This window comes from Malaclemys terrapin, chromosome 16, assembly GCF_027887155.1.
Source record: "Malaclemys terrapin pileata isolate rMalTer1 chromosome 16, rMalTer1.hap1, whole genome shotgun sequence".
NCBI lineage: Eukaryota > Metazoa > Chordata > Testudines > Emydidae > Malaclemys > Malaclemys terrapin.
The window spans coordinates 25,372,173-25,397,523 of record NC_071520.1 but is presented as its reverse complement, the minus strand read 5'-3'; the positions used below and the strand labels follow the sequence as shown (position 1 = coordinate 25,397,523).

Here is a 25,351-nt window from a genome sequence, read left to right as displayed (position 1 = left end):
TGACCATTCCTGTTTGTGGGTTCAAGACACGTGGCTCAGCCCCTAACTTTCAGTCATAGATATAAACACAAGTTGCAGGGGAGTTTCCCCCAAGACCTGTAACCTCTCCAAGAGTGCAAAGGGTCAAGTACATCAAGTGCTCGGATAGGTTTATAAACGTTTTGCTGCAGGGCAGCCTATTTCTCCAGCTTAGTACCTGGAAAGCTGTGTGCTATTCCATTTCAGAGGGCATGTGCCAGTTATCTGCTGAGCTGTTGCCAAACACCACACAGTAGTGTAAGCAGGAAGTGACCCAGGGAACAACAACAGACCCGAACAGAAACGTTAAGGTATCAGGTATATAAAATGCAGGCAGGTAGTACTCACTTTGGAGATATCTCTATGCCAATAATTGACATAGCTTACTGGAAAGTGCTCTGCTAGTTAGATTACAGTAGCACAGAGCCCACAACTGAGATTGGGACCCTACTCTGCTAGGTGCTATATAGAGACAGTCCAAACCGCTTACAAATGGTTAAATTTACTGTGAGAAACCCCTCCCCCGCAAAATTTGTAGCAAGCTGACACAATTAAGTTGTTTAAAGGTATGTGTTAACAAGGACTAATAGGCCATGTGCACTGTAAATCCAGGAAGTATGTTTGAAGTTGTTTTATATTAATTATGCAGGTTTTTTAAGACAAAAATGTTTATTTCTCCTCAGTCACTGCTGGTAAACTGTTCTGTTGGGGTTTCTATTCTAATGCAGATAGAGAGGTAAATATTCTATGCGCAACTTCAGTGGCAGTGACTGTAATAACTACACTGCCCCTCTGTAGGGTAATAGGCCCCACACTGGCCATTATTAGGACTGCAAATTCATCTGCCTGCAACAATTGGATACTGATAATTGAAGCAATACATTACATTCAAGCCAACAAAGAACAACATGAAACATCCATGCAGGGTACTCAGAGGGCCCATCTACAATAAAGCTACAGCCAAGTCAAGGGGCTGTGTTACAATGTGCTTCTAATCTGTGACAAACATGGTCATCTACATTACATATGTAAACCAGGTCCTCCACATCTGCATCTCTCTGTCTCTCTCATAACTGAGCTGTAGACAGGTTAAGTGATTTGCCCAAGGTCACCAAGAAGTCTGTAGTAGCACAGGAAATAGAATCCAAGTCATCTAACTCCCAATCCTGTGTTTTAGTCACAGCTTCTCTTGTCTCCCTTTAAAGCCAATAAGCGGATGTTCTTCAGACACACAGATTCCTTTTCCTTCCTGTGAAGGCTGTGAAATGAGCTGAGTTTGAAGTTTCTAGACAGTCAACTGTTTAAGTTATGCAAGTGCAAAAGATACAGGGTCCAATTCTCCTCTTCCTTGCACCAGTTTTAGACTGGTAACTCCACTGAAGTCATGGTTTATACCAGTATAAGAAGTGAAAGGAAAGTTAGGCTCAAAGTACAGTATATTCCTTCCACCCTCCCCCAAACACACATTCAGAAAAAGCCAGACCAATGGAAAGTTTCTTCCCAAAAAGAGGAATTGTTTTAAAAACATGGGGGGGAAAAAAGCTTTAGAATGGAAACTGGAACTCAACCATAACTATATAGAACACTTCTGCTTACTTGCCACAAACGAGTGGCATACAAGAGATTTTTAACTCCCACAGATTTTACTGCAGATTTTTAGTACAGTAACTTGCAGGCCTATGAAAGTGGATTGGGGAAGCCTGGGCAGTGATAATTGATGCTGCTTCATACAGAGCTGTCATCTGGGGCAAACCCAAAACCCCAGATCATAACACCGCCCACAAAATTTGGGAGGATTCAGAGCAACAAAACTATTAGAGAAAAGCCTAAGCCACAAAGAAACGGAAGTCTTTAACTCCCAATAAAACAAAGCGAAAGCCAGGGGCCAGAAAGTCAGACCATCATTTACATCTCCATAGCACCTTTCCCTCCAATGTGCATGACAGTCCCACAGTACCTCTGACGTGGGGTGGAGGGAAGATGCCTTCTGACACACTGCACAAAAGTGAAGTGGATGGGGAAAAGAAATTTTAAGCCAAGGACACCAGTAAAAACCCTATGTCTTAGATGTTCTGTTCCTAATGAGGCCAACAGAAATTCCCATTTCACTTCAGTGAGACTAGGCATAGGTTTCAAGCCTCAACATCAGTAACCAGCTTCTCCTCCTGTGATACTTTCAGGCCCACGTCCAAGTCCTGGAGCCCTAAAATTTCCACCTGTCCTGCAAGTGAGGGGGAAGAGGGGATTTAATGTTCCAGCAGGCTGAATTCCACTGAATAGCAGTGTCTCTATAAAATGAAGAGACCTCGTCTACTGCAGAACATGGGGACTGCTACTGCACCAAAACATTTCACCGACCAACAACAGTATCACCTGTGAGACCCATTGGGACGAAAATTAAAACCTCTCGTCAGCCACTGCATTTTGGAACACTAAATATTTTAGGATGGGGAAAGAACACCGCCACCACACAAACACAGACTAAAAACAGCACAACCAAAATACTGGCTGCCTTGAATATAAACCAACAGCTGACACTAGAGATATTTTGGCTTGCCCGAGGCGTATTTAATACTGCGCTCACAAATCAACTATTTGTCACTGTATCTGGAGGATTCTGTGATCTGTCATGCAATCAGAAAGTCACACTTCCTGTGATGCACAGGACAGCAGCTCGACGAGTTGCTAAATGCATAAATGAGATTTTCTTATTCAATATAGAACTATTCCATCACTGAAGAGTGCCATCAGCACAGTGTATTTGAATGAACAGCTGCCACAGCTACGGAAAGCTAGGACTGGCTACCTGTGGGCTGCAGTGTTCCCCAGCTGGCTACCCTATGAAGTTACAAACACATGGTATTACTACTTGTTGTGTTAACTGGAAATAAGACATCCTAACACAGGCCCTGCCATGGCCTGGATGCCTCAAATGCACATCAAGCATTTACACTGCAAAGAATGAATAATAAAACTTTATAGGGCCTCCCTGGTTCTTCAAGTGCCTTACTAAAGCTGGGTAAGTATTATCACCCCCTCCCCACTTTATATATAACAAGACAGAGGCCAAGAGTTAAGGGTACTAGCTTTAAATCTAGCTAGCACAGATAATAGGATAGATGTGGCAGCATGGGCTAGCCACCTGAGTACAAGCCCACCACAGAACTTGGACACAGTCAGGTTGCCAGCCCATGCCATCGATCTTCACTACTATTACCTGTGCCAACTAGATTAAAGCTAGCTCAGGTATGCCTACCCCTACTACAGTCACACCTTCACCTGCAGTGTAGACGTAGCAGAAGTGACGATCAAAACTATGCAGCCAGACCATTAGACTTGAGGAATTCCTGGCTCCCATCCCATGGTCCATCCACTAGACCACACTGCCTCGCACTACAATAACAGTCCAAAGATACTATAGCTTTCAACAGCAGTACATCATGACTTTGTAATTATCTGTGGGAATGGATGGGTCGACCTTTGGTTCTTTCTAGCTGAATGTCCACCTTTATAAATGTAACTCTGCTGAAACATGCAGCTGCTTATTGCCAGTGGGCTGGGTGTTTCGGGAGGGACATGAATAGTTGGAGGTTCATCACATGTGAGAGATTCTGCACTGCTGTTCAAACTGATGCCTGTAAATTCTGGAGAATGTTTTGGTCACTAAGCAACACAGAACTTTAATCCAGATTGCTACTTATCCCAGGGTCCAGTGTCACAGCTGTATCAGGTCATCTGATCAGAATTCCCATTGAAATCAGAGGGGATCTACACTTCAAATCCGATGGCACAATATACCCTGGATGTGCAGTTGTCCCATGGGAATCACTTGCTCAGGGAGAATCAAGTGCCTCTTACCTTTATTTCTTCTCCATTTTGGCTGTGCTCCCCCTGTAGCTTCTCTCTCAGCTTCCCAAGCTCTGCCCTCAAAGTGCCCATCTCCTGTTCCTTGGTTTGCAGATATGCTTCCAATTCCACCTTCTGCTCAATCAGCGCTTTCCCTTGAGCCTCAACTACTGTGATTCTGTGCCGAAGGTCATGATTAATTTTCATTAGCCTGTTCTGTTGTTGTTGCAGCTGCCATAAAGTGACACAATAAGTATGCCTCCATTAAACCAGGGTAAATTAAATCACAAGTATTAAATTAAAGAACTAGCAATAGGGTTCCTGTTGTATTTATCTTGAAAGATCTCCTTTATTTCACATTCATTTTTAACCATTTAATTAATCTGCTACAGTTGCAGTCTCCACAACTGGCTTTCAGAGTAAATGGAGATTTTTTTCTCCTGCAGCACAGAACATTATCCTCCAGGCATATCCAGCTTTTCAAATGCTACATTTTTCTTTGGAATCTATTTCAGCAAAGCAAGGTTCAGGGACTGGGTGTCTCATGGGATACTGGATCAAGCTTTGACCTAGATTGGAAGCGGTCAAGGTTATTACTGTCTGATTAGTATCAATCTATGTACAAAGATGCCAGGATTGTCACTCTGAAGCCTGTTGGGTCAGTGTGACGTGATGGAAATAGCTACAAGCATGGTATTAGCATGAGAGTTTGTTTTGTTTAGAATATCACCAGTTTCAGTCATTACTGGGTTTCACAGTCTCTCACTGTCCAGTTTTTAAGTTCGGAGTCATTTCTGGCTTTTTTTACACTTTATGAATTACATCTGCATGACAGCACAAGCTTTCACCTAATTACTTGTACCGTGGTAGTGCTTAGAGGACCCCAACCAACATCAGAGCCACACTGTGCCAAGCGCTGTACATACACGTAGTTCGAGACCGCCCCTGCCCTGCAGCGCTTACCATCTCAATAGACAGGACAGCCACAGGATGGAATGGGGAGCTGCGGCAAAGAGACATTCTGTGACTTACTCAAGGTCACAGTTTGTGGCAGAGTCAGGAACTGAACGCAGGTCTCCGGAGTCCAGTCCAGAGCCTGAGCACAAGCCCGTCCATCCTCTCCTTGATGACTTTCTGGTAGTGTATGTGAAATGATGTCGTGGTTTCACTCCCTGTTTCTAGGGAGCAGGTGTCTGCGTCACAAATAGCACCCCAGTGGGGCTTTCCTGTTGACAGGCTCAGCAGAGAAAAGCAAAGCTTAATGGGCCATGCAGCCCTCTCCTGTCCAGAGCTGATGCCTCCAAGGGCGAAGTTGGGCTACATGAGCTGCGTGGAAAAGTTTGCGTTGCCTAAGTGGAGATTTTCTAAAGGCTTTAGAGGAGTTAGGTGCCCAGTTCACACTGAAAGTCAATAGGAGTTGGGCACCCAATTCCCCTTTGGGCCTATGAAAAATCTGCTCCCATCATTCTTGGTTTCCAGTCATGCCCACAATGTGCTAGGTTCTTTCCAGACATAGAAGAGGGTTTGGTGCCTGCCCTGAAGAGTTCACAGTCTTTTTACCTCTTCTATAGATACACAGAGGACTTGACTCTTCAGGGATAATAATCTGGCCATCCTTCACAAGCACTAAATTAATTTAAAACTGGTCATAAACATCTGTGGTTCCTTCAAGGCGGGGGGGGGGGGGGGGGAAGAGCAAGAAACACTTACTGCCTCCACATCCTCATTTTTAAGTCCCAGTTCCCGGTCCTTGGCTCTGATCTCATCCCTTTGTTTATCTACCACTTCCTTCAGCTTCTTCATCACTTGCCTCTCCCTCTCCGACATTCCTGGTTTAAAGAACACAAAACAAAGAAAATAAACTGAGAATGATCATGACAATGGGGAGAAACATTTGGGAAAGGCATAGTCTGATTCAGCCAGCAAAGGGGGAGAGGTTGTTGGTTAAATACCTTGGATAAAGAAATTAAGGTTATTTAGCCAATATACTGGATCCATGGATGATGGGAAAACAGGCTATACAGTTCACAGGGCGTTGAAAGTGATGAATATGCTTCTGATATATTTATAAGCAAATGTATGTAATACCATTACTGTGCTTCTATAGGATATATCCAGTGGTGATATGTATGTACTGATCCCATGGATGAATGGCCTGTAATCTAGTTAGCACTCCCTAAAAGGAGTTCTATTTAATGAAGAAAAAAGTTCTCTCTGGAGTGGGAGATGGCATTTTGCATTGGCAAGATCTATTCCAATTTTATACGCATGCCACTATACAGGGACCTGAACTAACATTCTGCATCTCCATTTCTAGTTTCCTAGATCCTGCAGTCCAAAGTCAGAGCAAATTTAACAGGAGTTTAACCTGAGTTAGGATCATGCCATATATGGTTTTTTCCATTCTAACTTCTTCTCTCATTCCATTGTAGTGATTCAGATTTAAAATAATTACACTTTACAAGGGGGAAAAAAAGATAGAATTCCCTTGTAAAGCCTGTTTGAAGTGTTGTCAAAAATCTCTCCACCAATACTGTTTAAAGATTAACAAGGAATTAAGTTAACTTGTAGTTTGACCAACAATTCATTAGGATAATATCAGAATCACAAAACTGGAAACTCTTCCCCCATTAACCACCTGTATGGAGAGACGTTAGAGCACCTAAGGACTGCAGTTGTGGGCAGTATAGCAACAAAGAGAACAATAGCATATTGTCCTGCTAATGTAACCAAGTGTTTAAGATGGTGAGGTTATAAATTCATTACAATTGCTTCACAGCTAATCATCATCCTTCTACAGAGACCTGCAGTTTGATATTCTTAACAGATCGAGTAAAATAATTTTAAATTGTATCTAATACAGATACATAATTCTGTGCCAGTGAACAGGTGCCTGGGGCTAATGGGCTATTAACAGGAACACTGAAGATGCCCTGGCCAAAGTGCAATTTAGTGGTTAAAGCAGGAATCTGGGACTCAGAATCCAGGGTTCTTTGCGTAGTCCTGCCACTGACTGGCTGTGTGACCTTAAGCAAGGCACTTAACTGCTGTTCCTTAGCCTTCCCCTCTATTAACTACAGATTATAATAATTTACTTACCCCAATGGGGTAATTGTGAGGCCAAATTCAAAGCCCTTTTTAACACACTATGGCAAGTCTCAGTTGAAATGTGCTGTGTAAGCAGATTTACCCACCTTGGGGTCGCAGTGTCTGTTCTTTGCTCTGTACCATGAGCTGACTCATTCCTGACTGGTTTTTCCTTTTGTCACTTGGGGTGTGAGTAGACCCCAGTCCCAGGTGACACAAACTCCTTCACCCCAAGTCAGAGTAGAACCCTTTTAAGAGCCCTACCCTGAAGAGCACTGACGTTAACAGTGCACTAAGAGTAGGCAAAAGTAAGACAAACCTGAAAGAGACAAGTGGGTGGAAGAGAGTGAATGATTCCACTCCCCTGCTGGGAGCCTGCCTTTGACTGCCAGTTTTTCTACAGCTTGCAATTTGGAGCAGGTGCAGGTTCCTAATGAGGTGCAAAAGCACATGACTGCCAAGGGGGAGAGTAGCAGTTCCCCTCTACCACGGCAAAGGAAGTCAGGAAGCTACCTGAGTTATGCAAAAGTAGAAGAAAGGTAATTGCTACTAGAGCATTGGAGGGAGGAGTGGTAAATAGGAAAAGCTATTAAGTTGTTTTAGAGGGTGTGTTACTGTCAAGATCTATAAAGCCTTTGGAGTGACTCATGTTCATGGTGAGCTTATTTGTCTTATATTTCTTTTCTTTTATTTCTCAATAAACTGCTTAAACCTGCTAGTCCTACTTCTGGGGCCTGATTCTCACTCTCTCTCTCCAGTCTCTAGTGCTTTGCAGGAGAACAATGATTCTTATTCACTTCAGTGGGTGTTACTGGTATCCTGCGGGGAAGAGAAATGGGCTCCTGGACTACCAACTGGTTTCCTTTTCACTACGTCTGCACTCTCCTGTTGAAGCACACACCTGGGGAGCTAGGATGCTGTGATCCTATTCCCAGTACTGCTACTGACTCTCTGTATGATCTTGGGCAAGTCACTACACCTCAGTGTTTCTGTTTCCCGATTTGTAAAACAGGAATAGTATTACAATGCACCCCTGCTAACTTTTACAAAGGAACAAGAGCCCCATTACAAATGAGTAAGTGAACAAGCCAGTATAGCTTAGCACTGTGTGCTTTTACACAGGTATCTTGTCAACAGTAGTTCCATTTTATGGATAATGCTTCATAGCCTGCTAGCAAATATCAGTAGTGTTCTGTGTGGGCACTGGGACTCACCCATACGGAGCCAGTTGCAAGATCAGGGCCTAAAACACCTGCCCTTAAAAACTTTCCTTCAAAGTACAGAGGGACTAGCTGTTCTAAAAAGCAAGTTTCTCCCATACCTAATTCATGAGGAAAGTATTTGAGATTCATAGCTAGCAGGTGCTCCTTTCCCCCTCCTCTTTTGTTTTCCTCTTTAACTCTTGGTGAATATGGAAGATTTCAGATGTCTACACAGATCACTGGGCTTTTTTCCAGGACAAGGGTGGGTGGGGATGTTTTTGTTCCACAATCATTTTACTCCTCTACATTTTTCTTAAACATGCAACGAGTGCATTAAGTGTGAAATAATTAACCCTGAATGATTCAGAATTGTGTATCGGCAAGATGTTAAAATGGCACACCCAGATGGTTTCCCTAAGCACATCCCATCAGCAATTTCCTTTGGATTGGTGTGGTTGACGCATTGTTCCATGGGATGGTAAGAAAGCAAGCAGTTTAAAAAAAATCTTGACTGTTTATGGTTAGGGACTCTGTCTACTGATGCATTTGTAGAGCAGGGCACAGAGCCCACAATATAAATACTTAATTTAAATATACTGCTTGCCCCTACATTTGCAAGAGGATTTTAATAGGAACTGTCTAGATCATGGTTAAGGGTTCTTGACTTATCCTGTTAGGAAAATGATGAATAAGGGCTTGATTCTACTGACTTCCTTGGGAGCAGGGTCAGGCCCTGTCTGAGTTTTCATCAAAGGGATTAAGGATCATGGAAATTAAAGATGTAGGACAAGGCTTATGAGATCATTGAGGATGTCTCCATGCAAGTGCAGGCTACAGTCTCCAAGAAGGAGTTGTCTGATGTTACAATACAATGCTTGAAGTCAGATTAAAGATCCAAATATGGGATAGGACAGGTTCCAGGATAAGCAGACGCAAAATCTCATCTCCTTCCTGGTGATTGTGGGTTCTGATCCTGTGAGCTCCGGGGCAGCCCACAACTCCTATTGCCTTACTAGACTGAGCTGAGGTTGCTCTGCACATTCCAGGATTTGGCCCTTAGGCCATATCTCTAAGCAGAAGAATTAACTTGACACAGTAATGCTTTCTTTAAGACTGTAGATTGTCTCTTACCTGAAACTGGTCTGAGTAACTGGGAACCAAACCAAACCAAATCCCCACCCCAGTCTGATTTCAGGATCTGATGAGAAGTGGAGAGTAACTAAGTGTCTTTAGAATACATACTTGAGAGGTTTCTGTGATTCTTGTTTGTTGAGATCTCCTGCTTATTGTACCCATCACAACGCTGATCTTACCTGAGCTGGCAGGATGTGTGACCTCCTGTCATGGCATCTGTGCTGCTCTATAAGCGGAGCAGTATATCTGTATGCCCTCTCTGACGTGCCCTGGGCCAGATCCAAGGTCTGACCTCGGACCAGTGGGGGTTACACCAGGGATATGGTCTGTTCAGTCACTGGCGTTATGCCAGGTATTAATTTGGTCTCATGAGTAGGAGTCACATTTTTAACATTGCAGCTGCAGCCCAAGATCCTGCTGTATTTACTTAGAATTCTGTTTTCTGCCACACAATTTTCATATTAACCTTGCTCTGCTTCTTGCAGGCCTCTGCTCAAACTCCCAAAGACCAGGGGCTCACGCTTACTGCTGTTCTGTCCTGCATACTTTAAGGATGAGTTGCTACAGGCCATTCTTCAAGATAAAAGAGCTGCCTTATGGAACAAGGCCACGAGAAGTATTTCACTAGGTTTCCCTTTAATTGTTTGAGCACTCACGGTGTGTTTATTCAAAGTACAGAAATCCTTGCTCCAAAAGGACCCCAGTCTATAGAGATGCAGAGTACTAAACATTATTATACATATATGATACATAGGTTCACATGTCTACCTTTCTGTTGCTGCTGAATATTTCCTTTAAATACACTCAGTACGTGGGGGTGGGTTATTATTAATACTGCATTTGTCATAGATTCTGTGATTTTCCTAGAATATCCATGATGCTGAGACAATGGGAGTTCTGCAGGTGCTGTGACAGTTGACGACAACTTGAACCAATTTCCCTGAGAAACTTGAAAGCTGCCTGTATAAAACCTGAGCTGTGTGGGAGACCGAGATGCATCAGGAATGCCCAGAATTAGGGCTCATCATTTCTCATGTCGTCCCAGGGGTGGGGAATCAAATTCTGTGATTTCTCTGGGTTTGGAGGGTAGCAGAGCTCAGACAGCTAGGTTGAGACCCACTGCAGTTCCTGCTGCCTTTGCTGAGAGAGGGAGTTTGATCCTCTTCACACTGAAATCCCTGGCAAAAATCCCATTGACTTCCATGGTGCAGAATCAGGCTCAGAACTAGGAAAGCAGCATTGGAGAAGGGATGGCAGCCTCTCTCCTGCCTGTCACCCTTCACAGCTGCTGCAGAGATGAACCCTGCTTGTCAGGAGAGGGGTTCAGGACTACTATAAAGTGGCTTTAAGCCATTGTTATTGCAAAGGAAATGCAGATTTTGATGACAGTACTGTGAGCTGTCACTCTTGCCAATTTTATTTACTATAAATATGTAATTTTAACACTTTTAGTCTCTCCTTCCATGAGTGACTGTGACTTCAAATAACCATTATTGATATTCATGTGGCACCTATGAGATCCGCTCATGGGCCAGGACACCCCTGTGTTACAGGTTGTGCAATCACCAAGCAAAGAGTCAGTTCCTGCCGCAAAGAGCTTACCATCTAGATATATGACAAGAGAAGACCGATGCAGCCAGAAGAGTGCAAGGAAACAGTGACCCCGTACTGGGCAGCGGTCTCAATATGACCAACCAAAAGCCCTCATTATCACTGAAAGACCTCACAGAAGATTTATGTTTTCAGGAGGGATATGAATGCAGTGGGGTGCAGGAGTTCCAAGTGTAGTAAACCGAGGCTACGTACATTCAGATACCACAGTCATTGCCAGGGATTGAACCTGAGCTCTTAACACCAAAGCCACAGGCCTCTGCCGCTTGAGCTAGAGAGGGCTTCTGTAGTTATCTGCTGATTAAGCAGCAGACTGTTAGTCCCTGAGACCAGCCACTAGGAGACATGATCACGCCTACTACATCATGCTAGGGTGTAAAGATTAGAACCTGATTACAGCTACATGAACTGAGCTTTGGGACTTGGAAAGCTGCATCTAGCAACTCACTGTGTGTCTGGTTATTTTTTTTTTTCTACTCTGTCAATCAGTTGCCTTTAAAATCAAGTGTCTGTTTCAGTGTTTCCTACCAGAACAAATTAAAACTTTAACATGATGTGCAGTTCAATCCTGGTCCCATTTGTTAACAAGCAAAATTCTCTAGTGGGAATAGGCATCAATAACTCCCATGTCAGACATAAGGGATTCCCAGTTAAGATCATTGTTAATCTATATCAGTTTGAGTCAAATTCTGCTCTCACTGAAATAAATGAGATGTTGGCACTTAGAGTATTTGTGTTCTCATACAGTTTTTTCTGTCTCTACCACACAAAGTAAAAATAACCTTGAAAAGCATGTCTGGCACCTGCTTGGCTATCTAAATTCAAGAGTTATTACTGTATTTAAATACAAGCATATAAACTGCACTGAGCTGGGTCACCCATTGACATGTTTTTTTTTCCATTTTTTTTATAGTCTATGACTCATCTTTATTTATTTCATATTCTGACACTTTTCATGGAATCAATAGTCCATTAAATTCTAAGGAAATTGCAAAAATTAGATCAAATACAGCCTGTTACATTGGAAGAGCTGCATTTATTTTAAAGAAACAGTGATCTTGAGAGGGTAAGAGATCCTTTTTTTGTAATATGCCATTAACACTTTTCTGCAGATCAAGTACAATGGTACTCAAGTCCTAAGGGCTGAATTCAATGCTGGTGAAGCAGGTGCATTGGGGAGGCAAAGGGTTAAGTGCCATTAGCCACTAGTAAGTGCCTGGCCTTTACAAGGTCTCAAGATGAAGTACTGTTACTTTAAAAAAATATTTTTAAATGAGCAGAATGTTTACTCTGATCTTTGATCTGAGCAGTTGTACTAACAGGCTATGATCCTGCAGGTGGATGTCTGTGCCTGTGCAGAGACCCAGTGAAGTCAGCATGGCTCCAGATGGGCGCCAGAATCTGTCCACACAGAACCAATTGCAGTATTGGATTGTGGTTCAGGACCGTGATCAGATAATCAGATTTCTGCCCATTTAATACTGTGAGAGACAAAACCTCCCAACTAGCCTTAGAACTTGAGAACTGAGATGAAGCAAGTGCTTAAAGTTACGGCTCTCTCTCCTTGGTGGTTACGGACTGTCCTGATTATAAATTTAGCCTCACTCCCAAAATAAAACTCATTATGAGGCCTGAATTAGTGTTTAATTCCTTCCTGTAACCACTTCCCCCTCTTTGTGCATTTTATTGAGATGGTTTCTGAAATTCTGGCAAGACATCTGAGACCACATGGTGATTTTTCAAAATATTAATTCCCCCACCCCTGAATGCTGCATGTTGTGGATTAATTGGTATTCTGATAATTCAGCAGAAGGGAGCCTGAATAATTGCTTTACAATCAAGTATGCTGAATTAAATGCCCAAGTGTGAATGCTGATTTGTATATTTCCACACTATCATACGCATACAATTATTAAGTGGTTAGATCTATCTATATTTAAAAAAACTTCATTAAAGGAAATTCTTAACAAGCTGCTATCCTCAAAAAATGTTATGTTAAAAACAAAAGAAAACTAGGTTTTGCTTTTTTTAAATTTTCTCATCCATACAAGTGAATAACTCTGTTCCAGTCTTTATTTTGTTTCCAGAGTTTATTCACAGCTTTTGTATCCCAATAAAACAGACCTGCAACAATCTACAGGAACAAGCTGAAATGTACAATCAAGACACTTTGATCAGGGATGACTTTAAAAAAAAATACTATCACTGAATTTCAAATGTTAAACTTGCCTTCGTGTTTCTGAAATTCCTCTTCTGTGAAATTGATGTCTTTGTGCGACAGGTTTGTCATCAGCTGTTTGTTCTCTTCCTGAAGCTGAGCAATTTGGGTAAGAAGATCCTGTGCTTCCCCTCTCCATACATCCTCCACCAGTTCTAATTCCTAAAGTAAAGCCGGATCATGACATAACGTTAATGCTGTAATATATACAATCAATAGCCTTTGACCAAAACTATTTGCAGAATACACTAGCAATTGTCCTCTAAAGCTATCCTTTTATAATAATACTCTGAACTTCTAGCCAAGGACCTCAATGATTACTCCCCTTTCACAGATAGCCATATAATCTCTGCATGCCTCAGTTGCCTTTCTCAAGGTCACAACAGTAGTCCATATAAGAGGCACGAATTGAGGCCAGATCCCCTGAGTTCGAAGGCAGCAGACTCAAAGAGTAGTATAAACACAAACACTTGTGAGGTCAGTTAGTGGCAGAGTTGGACATGCTATTTTTTTTTTTTTTTTTTTTAGATCACAATGTTCCATAACAGTACAGTTTAGATTAGTGATGGTGCCATGTATGCTACTAAAAAAAGAAGAACAGGAGTACTTGTGGCACCTTAGAGACTAACAAATTTATTAGAGCATAAGCTTTCGTGGGCTACAGCCCACTTCTTCGGATGCATATAGAATGGAACATATATTGAGGAGATATATATACACACATACAGAGAGCACAAACAGGTGGGAGTTGTCTTACCAACTCTGAGAGGCCAATTAATTAAGAGAAAAAAAACTTTTGAAGTGATAATCAAGCTAGCCCAGTACAGACAGTTTGATAAGAAGTGTGAGAATACTTACAAGGGGAGATAGAGTCAACGTTTGTAATGGCTCAGCCATTCCCAGTCCTTATTCAAACCGGAGTTGATTGTGACTAGTTTGCATATCAATTCCAGCTCTGCAGTCTCTCTTTGGAGTCTGTTTTTGAAGTTTTTCTGTTGTAATATAGCCACCCGCAGGTCTGTCACTGAATGACCAGATAGGTTAAAGTGTTCTCCCACTGGTTTTTGAGTATTTAGGAATCAAAATACTCAAAGCTTATGCTCTAATAAATTTGTTAGTCTCTAAGGTGCCACAAGTACTCCTGTTCTTCTTTTTGTGGATACAGACTAACACAGCTGTTACTCTGAAACCTGTCATGTATGCTACTGTAGAATATGGAGGGTTTTTTTTCATGTTGGAACCCAGAGCTCCTGTTACCCAGGGTTCTGTTTTAACCATGAGCTTATGCTTCCTTTTTCTTATTCTAATATACTGTAATCACATTTTGCAGTGTTAACTATACAGAGAACAGCAAAACTATTCAAAATAGCAACTACCTTTATTCAGGCCACTTTGTGTCAAGAGCAGCTGTTACCAATTCCAGGAAAGGTCAAATTAGGATACTAAGTATAAAGACCTCCTGGAATAGTGGAGACCATATTTATATCTATATTTTGAAAGCTTCATCACAAATATCAGTATTTCTCACTGGGCAATCTGTGCTCCATTTTAAGGTATGTGCTGTGATTAACAAGAAAGTCATGCTCAGAACATGGAATCCTAGGCTGAGCTACTTGCTGATTTTTCCGCGTGTAATTCTACAGGAGCGTGTTGTAACTTCAAAATCAAAGCACAGCTCTAACACAGGGCTAGAGTTAACTTTGCTGAAAATAATACAAAATAGAGAGGCTTGGCAGAATTAATTTTATTTTACATAATTTTGATGGATAATATAACTTTTTAAGCAATTATTTTAAATGTTTATAAATTGTTTGCAGTTGTGCTAAACTATGGGTTTAAAAAAAATGCTTAAGTTTTAAATTTTCAAAGTTGTGGGAAATTATGGGGGGCTCCTAAGGGAGAGTTCAGACAATAATTATTTCATAACAGTAGACTTTGAGATTCAAAAAGTTAGTTTTATAACTGTTAACATACAAATTGTCAACAGCACATGTCAAAATATGCAAAGTAAATATCCTTAAATCACTCTATGAAGTTCTCAACAAGCATTTTCCTTACTTTGCTTGTCTATAAGTTTTGATTATTATTGATGGAAATATTTTTGGTCAGTTTGTGTGTGCAGTGAAATCAATGTTTATCAATAACAATCAAATCCTTCCACCCCTCATGCTAGATCTAAATAAAAACTCTCTTACAAAATTAGAAGACTATGTTGGCACAAGAACACCTGGGTATAAACTGGCCATGAATACATTTAGACTGGAAATTAGAAGAAGGTTTCTAAGCATAAGAAGAATGAGGTTCTAAAAGAGCCTTCCACTGGAAGTTCTGGGGACAAACAACCTAAATCATTTTAAGGAGAAACTTGATAAACTTCTGATGGGATTTTATGATGGGGATGCCAGAGACAGCAGGGGATTGGATCTGATGACCCAGGAGGTCCCTCCTAGTCCTATCTCCCTATGAAACCACACTGCCATCCACTTTCAGGCTCAATTACACAGTCATTTTAGTCCAAAATTTAGCCTCATGTAGTTGTTACTTACAGTTTCCAAGAGCATCCTTGGTGCTTTACAGACTAGACCGAGATGGAATGATCACTGTTGGGGGGCTGAACTATTGGAGGAGTGCAGGGGCATGACAAACTGATCCCCATGTTATGGATATTAAGGTGTATTACCATTCTCTCTACCCTGAAATATTTATATCTATGGGAAAAACTTACATCTGTGCTTAAACTTTTTGCCAGATCCCACATATTGTAGCCCCTAGAATGACATGTGATCATCACATGTCAAGGGAAACTTTAAAAACATGCACTGACTTTTAGGAATGTCCACACTGAGTATCAACTAATATTAAAGTTTCTGATGCTGCTACCCACTATAGCATTTTCTTTTAATAGCGAAAAAGTGATTTTCACCTACTCACTGTTTGATGGCCCCTATAAAATAAGTCGGTGGGTCTCAAGTCATAGTAGTTTTTACCAGACAGGTGCTCAGTTCACAAAAATGCCATGAGAGTTAGGTGTCAAGGGATATAGTTCCAGTCTAGCAGAGGGTCCAAGGATTGAAGAGGGCTGGAGAATGAGTTACCTGCTCATTCAGAAATAGTTCTCTAGATCAGGGGGTCTTAGAAGGGCAAGGAAAGGGGAGTGGGAAGAAAATCTGCTCCGGCCCGTTTTGTTTCCGTTATGCAGATCAAAAGAGACGAGATCACTCTGTAGGGATTTACCAGTACTTTTTTCTTCCATCACTTCTAAAGGCACCATTGCACACAATTCCTATCTGTACAATGTTAGGTGAGAAGTCTCTAGGCCAGCACTGGGCTTAATATATTTAGCTAAATTTCTACCTGATATCTTTGCGGGGTTTGGGGAAGTTTTGTATTTAACTATATCTTGAGTTTGTAGGGTTAGCTTTGAGAAATTCTATAAATATCTTTATTTTGTATCTGTGTCAGCAACTAGCAATAGTACAAGAAGACACCAGTGATGACATGGGAGTGAGTTTGCTAAAAGAAGCAATTTTTATCCAAATCACAGTTATTTGGACAGTTTTCTAAATAAACCCAATCACTTCTAATACAATAATCAAAGCCGCTCATGCTGTCCTGCTGCCACATTAGGGTAATAGGGTTTGAGAAAAGATGTCTGTCTCTGGCATCCAGGTGAGCAGGAGTGGGAGCACTATGTTGGTAGCAGCTCAGTCCAAATATTGCATTGCTCCTCAGAGAGGCCATATCAGTTTCAGATCTGGAAGAGGTGAGTCTAGGTCCACCCAATATTAAAGGCCCGTGCCCTCAGCCAAGCCCGAGGAACCACTAAGCGCAGGCTACGAGTGAGTGTGTGGGACAATGAAGGAAAAACAGGGATGGAAGTGAGGTCAACGGTTGAAAATCAGGGAACCAGAAGAGGAACTGAACAGAGGAGCCCAGACAGCGCCCACCGCTCCTTCCAGGTGTCTAAGGGTATGTCTACTCTGCAATTAAAAACCTGTGGCTGGCCCGTGCCAGCTGACTTGGGGTCGCCAGGCTCAAGCTAAGGGGCTGTTTAATTGCAGCGTCGAGGTTCTGGCTCCGGGTGGAGCCTGGGCTATAGAACCCTGCAAGGCCGGAGGATCCAAGCTCCCGCTGGACTTTCTACACCGCCACTAAACAGCCCCTCAGCCCAAGCCCCATGAACTGCAGGGGTCTAACTGCAGTGTAGCCACACCCTGAGGAGTCACTGGACACTGCAGAGAGGGAACAGAAATAGGCCCCACAGTCACCCCCTGTCCAGTTTCCTCCTCCTGGACTGATAGATGGCCGTCGTGGCCAGCCCCAGAGCCGCCCTAGTGGACTGAGCACGAGTCTGGGAGCCAGACCCTGGCGCTGGCTTTCAACCTCTGGGTCTTTCCCTGTCCGGCAAAGGAGGAGGCTATTTACCCGCCCCCCTCCCCAGTGCATTGTTCCCAGTGTTACAGAGCTCTGCTCCCGGGCGGGCCGCTGCCTGCGGGGCGAGCCCCTGCAGGGGCGAGCCGGGCTAAGCAGGGGGAAAGGGGACATGGGCGGGGGAATCTCCCCGGAGAAAAGTCCCTCGGTGAAGCGGTTTGTATCTGGCACACCCCCGCCCCTGTCACTCAGAGCCGGGCCCCTTCCCACCGCCATCCTCATTTCCTCGGGCTCCCCGGGCGGGGGCCTGCAGCGCCTCGCACCCATCCCCCGGCCCGGCGGCTCCTCTCGGGCTTTGTGTTCGAATCCGCCGAGGGGAGAAAGTCTGGCGGGGCCAGAGCCGCGGGGCCAGCGGCGGGAAGTCCCAGCCTCGGGCGGCAGCAAGGGGCAGGATTTAGGGGGCGGCAGCCCCCCACCCCACCCCCACCCCAGAGCCGGGCGGTGGGTCCCTCCAGGAGTTTGCGGAGGAGTCCTAGCACTTCCCACGGCAAAGCGGACGGGACAAGTTTAGCCTTGCGCCCCCCCCTTCCGTTGTGAATGCACAAGAGCCCCCCCCCCGTCTCCTTTCTTCCCTACCCCCCCCCATCCCCCACCTTCTGGTGCTTCTTCTCCTTCTCGATCCGGTCCATCCTCTCCAGCCGGAGCCGATCCAGCTCCAGCCGCAGCTCCTCCATTTCGGGGTTGATGTGATTGCGGCTCACCAGCACCTCCAGGATCTCCAGCACCCGCACCACCTTGGGCATGAGGCGGGCGATGGCCTCGCAGCCGTGCTGGTCAATGACCCGCTCGAACTCCTGCCCCACCAGCGAGGCGATGTCGTACACGTCCATGACCGTCAGCTCCGCCACGTTCTTCTCCAGGGCCGAGGAGGAGACACCCCCACCCCCGTCCATGGCTCGCCGGTTCCTGCGGCGCCCGGGAGTCCCTCATAGACCGCAGCCGCCACCCCCCAACGCCGGAGCCGCCCGCCCTTCCCAAGCAGCAACTCGCCAACTTCTGCTCGGGGCTGCGCTGTTAAACGGGGCTGCTGCAGGCTGCGCGCTGGCCTGGCATTTGGATGGGAACAGCTGAAGGCAGCCGAGAGCGAGAGAGCTCCCCCACCAATCCCACCTCCCTGCCTGCCTCCTCCTCTCCACCCTGCTCGGTGCCAATAACACGAGCCTGTCACCATGCGAGGAGGAGGACACCACGCATGCCTGCTGCCTTCCAAGTTGGGATAGCAGGAGTTGGGGATGGGAAACGAGATTTTGGGAGCACGTGATGCTCCAGACTGCTTTTTTGTTTTTTTTTGCACTAGGAAATACTTCCTGCGTGTTTGAGGCACGCCAGTGTCTTCCTGCTGGTCGATCTTGTGTTTACACCTCTCCACGCCAGCCTCTCAAAACACGGCAGCCTCACTGGAAATCAGTGTGGCGCATCAAACAGCATGTCTGTGTAAAGTGTAAGTCTGGATCCGGGGGGAGAAGCTGGAGAAATGTGATGTCAACAGTAAACGTTCACTTAAAACTGTTAGCTTGATATCTCTCCGCTATTATTTCTCCTGGTTAAATATTGTATAGATTTACATATTCTTTATTTAATGTGCCCCTCGCCTCAACAGTTGTGCAACCTCAGCAAGTCTGATTTTATCTGAATTACAAGGTTTGTCTGTTGCCACAATTGTTCGCTGTACAGCAAAAAAAGAAAATAGCTACATCAAGATACAGTACGTAATACAGTTTTATTATGCTGATGTAACAAATAATTATTTAGTATTAAATTATAGTGTGATCGCATGTTATTTAGGATACAAAAACAACAAAGAGATTTTTAAATCTGCGTTGAATTAAAAATATTTAAATATTTCATTAATCATATCTAGCTCATACATTTTCTCATAAGTGGATCTCAAAGCACCTTAAAAAGGAGGCAGAGAAAGTTTTGAGAATTCTTTCTTAAGTGAACAGAACATTTTTAAACATGAATTTTAAAAGTGTTTTGCAGTGGTATAACAGAGGACCTGATCCTACAAACAAGTTACTACCATCATTAGAAGTCACTTTGTAGTTAGTGGCATTACCTAGGATAGAAAACATTTGAGCCCCATCCTGTAAACATGGAAGTCAGTGTGTCTGCTCCGGTGCACAGGGTCCACTAGCACAGATCCAATTGCAGGTTTTGAGCCCTAATATTGGAATAAATTGATTTTGCTGGCTTAACTGATCATTGTTTTTACCTTTGGGCCTGATCCTGCAAACACTACCAGGCATAATGTTCTAAGAAGTCTCATTGACATTGGTAGTAACTGTCTGTAGAATTGGACTCTGCTCTGGAAATAGAATTTTTATTTAATGTAAATAGTTTTTTTTATATACTAAACTATGTATATGTATTAATTGCAGTTTAATACTTTTTTTTGCTTATGCTGATAAATGTATATTATTTATTATTTATATGGAACACAAAAGTGTATTAGATACTTTGCAGATAAATAAAACATCCCATTCTCTGCCCTGAAGTGATTAGTTTATACCCTTATCCTGCAATCCAATAAATGCATTGCAAGATCAGGGCCCTAATTTTAGACAATGAATGAGAGCAACAAACAATGGGATTGGAGTAAGGGGGAAAGTTACAATGAATAAATTAATAAAGATGTGACTTACTGATAATATCTTATATACTGTGATTTTGGACCTGCTCCTGCATTTCTTTCATACACACAAAATGTCCATTGATGTGAGTGGGAGCTTTGAATGCACAGAAGCATTGCAACATTGGGCTGTGTATGCAGCGAAACTGATTCACTTCAGCTGTCAGTATCACATTACATTCCATCATAAGTGGTAAAATTACTAACTTCCCCATATTGGCCAGGAGCAGGAGACATTCATGTTCATTGAATTGTGTGGCTCTACGGGCAAAGAAAACAATCCAAATGTATTTGGGTTGAACACTCTACTTCCCTGCTTAGCATTAGTCACAAAGCATCCAGGTTATCCAGTAAAAATTTACTTTTATACTTTTTGTTAAACTTTTTAGGGGCAAAAATGCTCCAGTGTAGAAGAGAGAAGGGATGAGAGTGAATAACAGTAAAGTCATTACTTCATGGAAAACATGGCCTAAGGGGGCATGAAAAGCTATGGGGGTATAATGAGAATACATGAAAGGCCACACCAGGGCACCTCAGAGGAGCAAATGTGCTGTGAACTGAATATCCTGTCTGGATTAAATAAAGATGAAAAAATAATCCACGTGACCACAGAGTCAATCATGAAAAATTGCCCAGCCTTACATACGAATGTGGAGGGGGAAAAATAATAATAAACTGGATAGGATAGCAAAAACCAAGACTAGATACAGCTGTAGGGAGATAGCTGTAAAGGGAAGTATGGTCGAACATCACTAATTCACCCTAACGATTGGACGAGACAGTATAAATTAGAGCCTGGCCAAAGTCCATTGAAGCCAATGGGAGTTTTTTTATTGACTTCAATGGACTTTTGATCAGGCCTTTAGGGGACAGGGGCCTGATCCTGTGAAGAGCTGGGTGTTCCCTTTCAATGGAAGTTGAAGGTGTCTGGCATACTGCAAGATTGGACCCTTAGGTCCTAATCCTGCAGGTGCATAAGCATTGGCAGGATCAGACCATTAGTGAACAAACTGAAAAAATCAAGGCTTATCTCATCACAAAATGCATTATGTGACTTCATTTTAATTATTTGATACCTCATAAGTAGGATTGGCAACTTTGTAATGGCACAAAACCAAATACCCCTGCCCCGCCCCTTTGAGGCCCCACGCCCTGCTCGCTCCATCACTCCTCCCTCCACCGCTTGCTCTGCCCCACCCTCACTCACTTTCACCAGGCTGGGGCAGAGGGTTGGGGTGCGTGGGGGGTGAGGACTCCAGCTGGAATTTCAGGCTCTGGGTTGGGGCCAGGGATGAGGGGTTTGGGGTGCAGGAGGGGGCTCTGGGCAGGTATTGGGGGGGTATGGACTCTGGAAGGGAATTTGGATGCTGGAGGGGTTTTCAGGCTGGGGCAGGGTGTGAGAGGGAGTTTAGGATGCAGGGCCCCGGTGGCACTTACCACGGCTCCCAAGAAGCATCTGCCAAGTCTCTGCAGTCCCTAGGCTCATGGGTGGCCAGAGAGGCTCCGTGCACTGCCCTTGCACCCGCAGGTGCTACCCTCTCAGCTCGCATTGGTTGCGGTTCCCGGCCAATGGGAGCTGTGGAGCTGACACTAGGAGTAGGGGCAGTGCGTGGAGCTTCCCTGGCTGCCCATGTGCCTAGGGGCCACAAGGACCTGGCAGCCGATTCTGGGATCTGCGTGGAGCTAGGGCAGGCAGGGAGCCTTCCTCCTGCTGCTGACTGGAGCCACCAGGGTCCCTTTTCAACTGGGCGTTCTTGTTGAAAACTGGATGCCTGGCAACCTTACTCATAAGCATACTTGTAAAGATAGTATAGTATTTTTTGTACAAATTCTTAGTGATATGAGATCTTACTACAGGGATGCCTACCTTTACTGAAAAGTGGGAAGAAAATGTTATTTTGTGACTTATAAAATGTGTGGATTAACTGTTTTGGTTTCTTGCTCTTGACTAATTCAAATTAACTATCAGTTTCAATTCATTTTGGAACCTTCATCTTAGGTACCCTGCTTTTAATTAGAAAAGCTATTTCAGCTCTTACTATAAAAGCATGTAAAATATGATTGAAAACACCTCCCCTGCTATTCTGCTAATAAGTGGAAGATCTCTAAATGTTTGGCTCCATTTATTTTGTCTATTATGAAGCATCATCCATACATTGTGTTTTGGGACTCACAATAAGCAACCTGAATGTTTAATCAAAATGTCCCATACTGCCAGTATCACACTGTTTTAGTAAGACAAGCACTGCTAACAGTTGTTTTGTTTTGGGAAAATATTTTATGTATTGATATTTTGAGTAATTTACAATAACAAATTACAATTACATTGTTTTGACACAGATACACCCAAATCTTCATACAAAATTGACATTTTAAGCAACATTGTATATTGACCATATCATGTTATACCATTAAGATTTTCCTCCTGTCCCCCCAAACCTACTTAAACACAACCTTCGCATGGTTCATATGTATATGTGTAATCATTCCTATTACTTTTTGTTGTTGGGGGGGAGATGAATTTATTTTTTTGGGGGAGGGAGGCAAGTCTTAAGAAAATACAAAGGAAAGCTAATGGAGGAAGGGGGAGGAGATGTAATTCAATTATCCTCTCTATATAATCATCTTGACTATCCTCAGAATATTGTCTCTCTGTCAAAGCATATCAATGATTGAATTATTTAAATTGTTTTCCTGTGCAAGGCATACTACTACTTTTATCTGGGTTTTTTTGAGAATTTGTCTGGGACTGTTCTCACATAATTTAAGCCTTCCTTTATAAGATATTCTGTTAATAGTTTTTCCAGTGATCTAAAGTAGCAATCGTTGCCTGTGTCCACAAATTTAAGATTTTTTTTTTTGCTATAAAGAGCAAGAATAGAAGTAAATTCCTTATTCCTTGTTTGAATCATTGTAATAGTCCAGTTCCCAAAATACGTCTTTAAATCCTGTTCAAGTTCTATCTCTGTTTGTTTTTATTTCTTTCAAGATGGTTTTCTAATTTTATTTTTTACTATCCAACAGCTGCATATCATGTGTGTGAAAGTGAGTCTGGCTGTTTTGCATTTCATTCAAATATCTGGGGCAATATTATGTATTTTATTATATAGAGATGGAGAAATATACATTGTGTAAACTAAAAAGTACTGAATTTGCACTACTTGGTTAGTATTAGAGCCAATATTTATCATCTGCATTATCTCATTCTGTTATTTTACTGTTGTTTCAGATTTAGTCTGCACTCCATGACAATAGCTTTGTGTGATTTGTTATTTAAAACATAGTCATGAGAGTATACATTCTAGAAGTAATCTTGATCGCTGAAATTTGAAGACCACATATACAAGTTTCAAATACAGATAGTTTTGTTTGTTCCTTTCTTATCTGAAAGTGTATTTAATAAATAAAAGATAAACAATCTGTATAAACTCATATTGTGCATACTTTTCTTTTTGTAATATATCAGCTACATCTGTTTGTTGGAAGGGTTGTCCATCCCTAAATATATCCTTCCATTCATCATAGTAATATTTGCCCCATATCATTCAGCTGGGCTTTGAAAACACAATTATTTTGGCAATGTTGATATTACTGAGATCTGCTCTTTTTGTTTGGTCTTATGCCTCATGTATGCCCAATTAGTAAGTGCACTTTTCTGGGTGCCAGAATAATGGGATACGATCCAGCTGGCACATAATTATATAATGAGATTAGGTTTGTCAGTGTCTGTTGCATCTGTATCCATGATGGACTCTGTATTAGAGAGCCATTCCAGTACCTGCCTAATTTGTGCTTCCTTATAGTATCTCTTGAAGTTTCATAATGCCAGGCCTCCCATTTCAACTGGACATTCCAGCCATTCCATTTTGATTCTTGGATTCTGATTTGACCATAGGAATCTCTGAATAAGTTTGTTTAATTTCTTGAAGATTTTTTTCAAGGTGTAAAGGGAATAATGGAAAAAGGATACAAGACCTGGGCAGGACATGAATTTTAAGTACATGAAATCTACCTATCAAAGTCTTTGGTAATAATACCCAACTTTCTAGGTCATTGTAAATAATTGTCATTAATGGCTCAATATTTAATTTAAACAGCTCCCCCACTTTAGGTGATGAACTAATGCCACTGCTTTCCATGAGTATATATCATTTATTGGGATCATATGGAGCCAAGTTGTAGTATTGCTGATTTAGAGTAGTTTAATCTGCATCCCAATTCCTGACCAAAACCTTCAACTATTTCTTGCAATACTGGCCTACTTTTATTTATAACTTGTATAAAAAGCATAAAGTCATCCGTGTATAATTAAACTTTGTTTTCTATTCCCAATATACTTATTTCCTGCATTTCTGCAGTGTCCCTGATCTTTTCTTCTAATGGTTCAATCATTAAATAATAAGGATGGTGAGGGACACCCCCTTGTCTTGTTCCTCTGTATAATGGTATTGGCTCAGTTTTTGTGATCTTTCCCCAAATACATGATATAGGATTTTGGTAGATTATTTTAATCCACTTCTGAAAGTGTTCCCCAAAACCGTATGTCTCCAACATTCTAAATAAAGGCCACTGCTCATAGTTGGGTCAGAAATGCAATTAAATGCACTTCAGAATTTATTCAGGATAAGAAATATTATTAAAATAATCTTTTAAACTTTGGCAAGGCTAACCTATGTAAATACCAGTAGGTTCTTGAAACACATAATTAGATTAGATAAAGAATTGTAGGGCATAATCTTGCCCTCACAAGGAAATGGACTCAATGATTGAATAAGCAGTTTCCATATCTTACTTCTATGGTACAGCAGTGATTTAAGAATTATGGCCTGATCCTGCTGCACTAATATACCTCAAACTCTTAATGACCTCTGTGGGGATTTTTCCTGCATTGAGTCCTGCAACTGGCAGTAGATCCAAGAAAATCATCTGGCTGTGATTGAAATGAACCTGGTCACCCCTGAAAACAAGACAAAACAAACAAACAACCCCAAGCAAACAAACATTTTATTGATGCCAACAACAGCAAACAAGTATAATTCCAAAGCTATCATCTAAGGGACACTACCTTAGCGCTAATCCCGGCTCTGATGCTGATTTGCTATGTGATTTTAGACATCATGAAACCTCTCTGTAACTCAGTTTCCCCCTCTGTACACGGGGATAATAATACCT

General features: G+C 42.5%; 1 protein-coding gene across 4 annotated transcripts in view; it reads right to left on the bottom strand.

Annotated features, from left to right (window-relative positions):
* The window catches only part of RILPL1 (Rab interacting lysosomal protein like 1), a 36,107-nt gene extending 16,062 nt beyond the window's left edge, over positions 1-20,045 (bottom strand). For 2 of the 4 annotated variants that reach the window (XM_054006324.1, XM_054006323.1), the window contains exons 1-4: positions 18,141-20,045; positions 13,128-13,278; positions 5,575-5,693; positions 3,877-4,095 (exon numbers count right to left, since the gene is read on the bottom strand). In XM_054006324.1, the coding sequence (XP_053862299.1) occupies positions 3,877-4,095; positions 5,575-5,693; positions 13,128-13,278; positions 18,141-18,440 (789 nt within the window). In that variant the 5' untranslated portion in view covers positions 18,441-20,045. The remainder of the gene's footprint in view (positions 1-3,876; positions 4,096-5,574; positions 5,694-13,127; positions 13,279-18,140) is intronic. The other 2 variants (XM_054006325.1, XM_054006322.1) reach the window with 2 other exon arrangements.
* Positions 20,046-25,351: the final 5,306 nt, after the last annotated feature.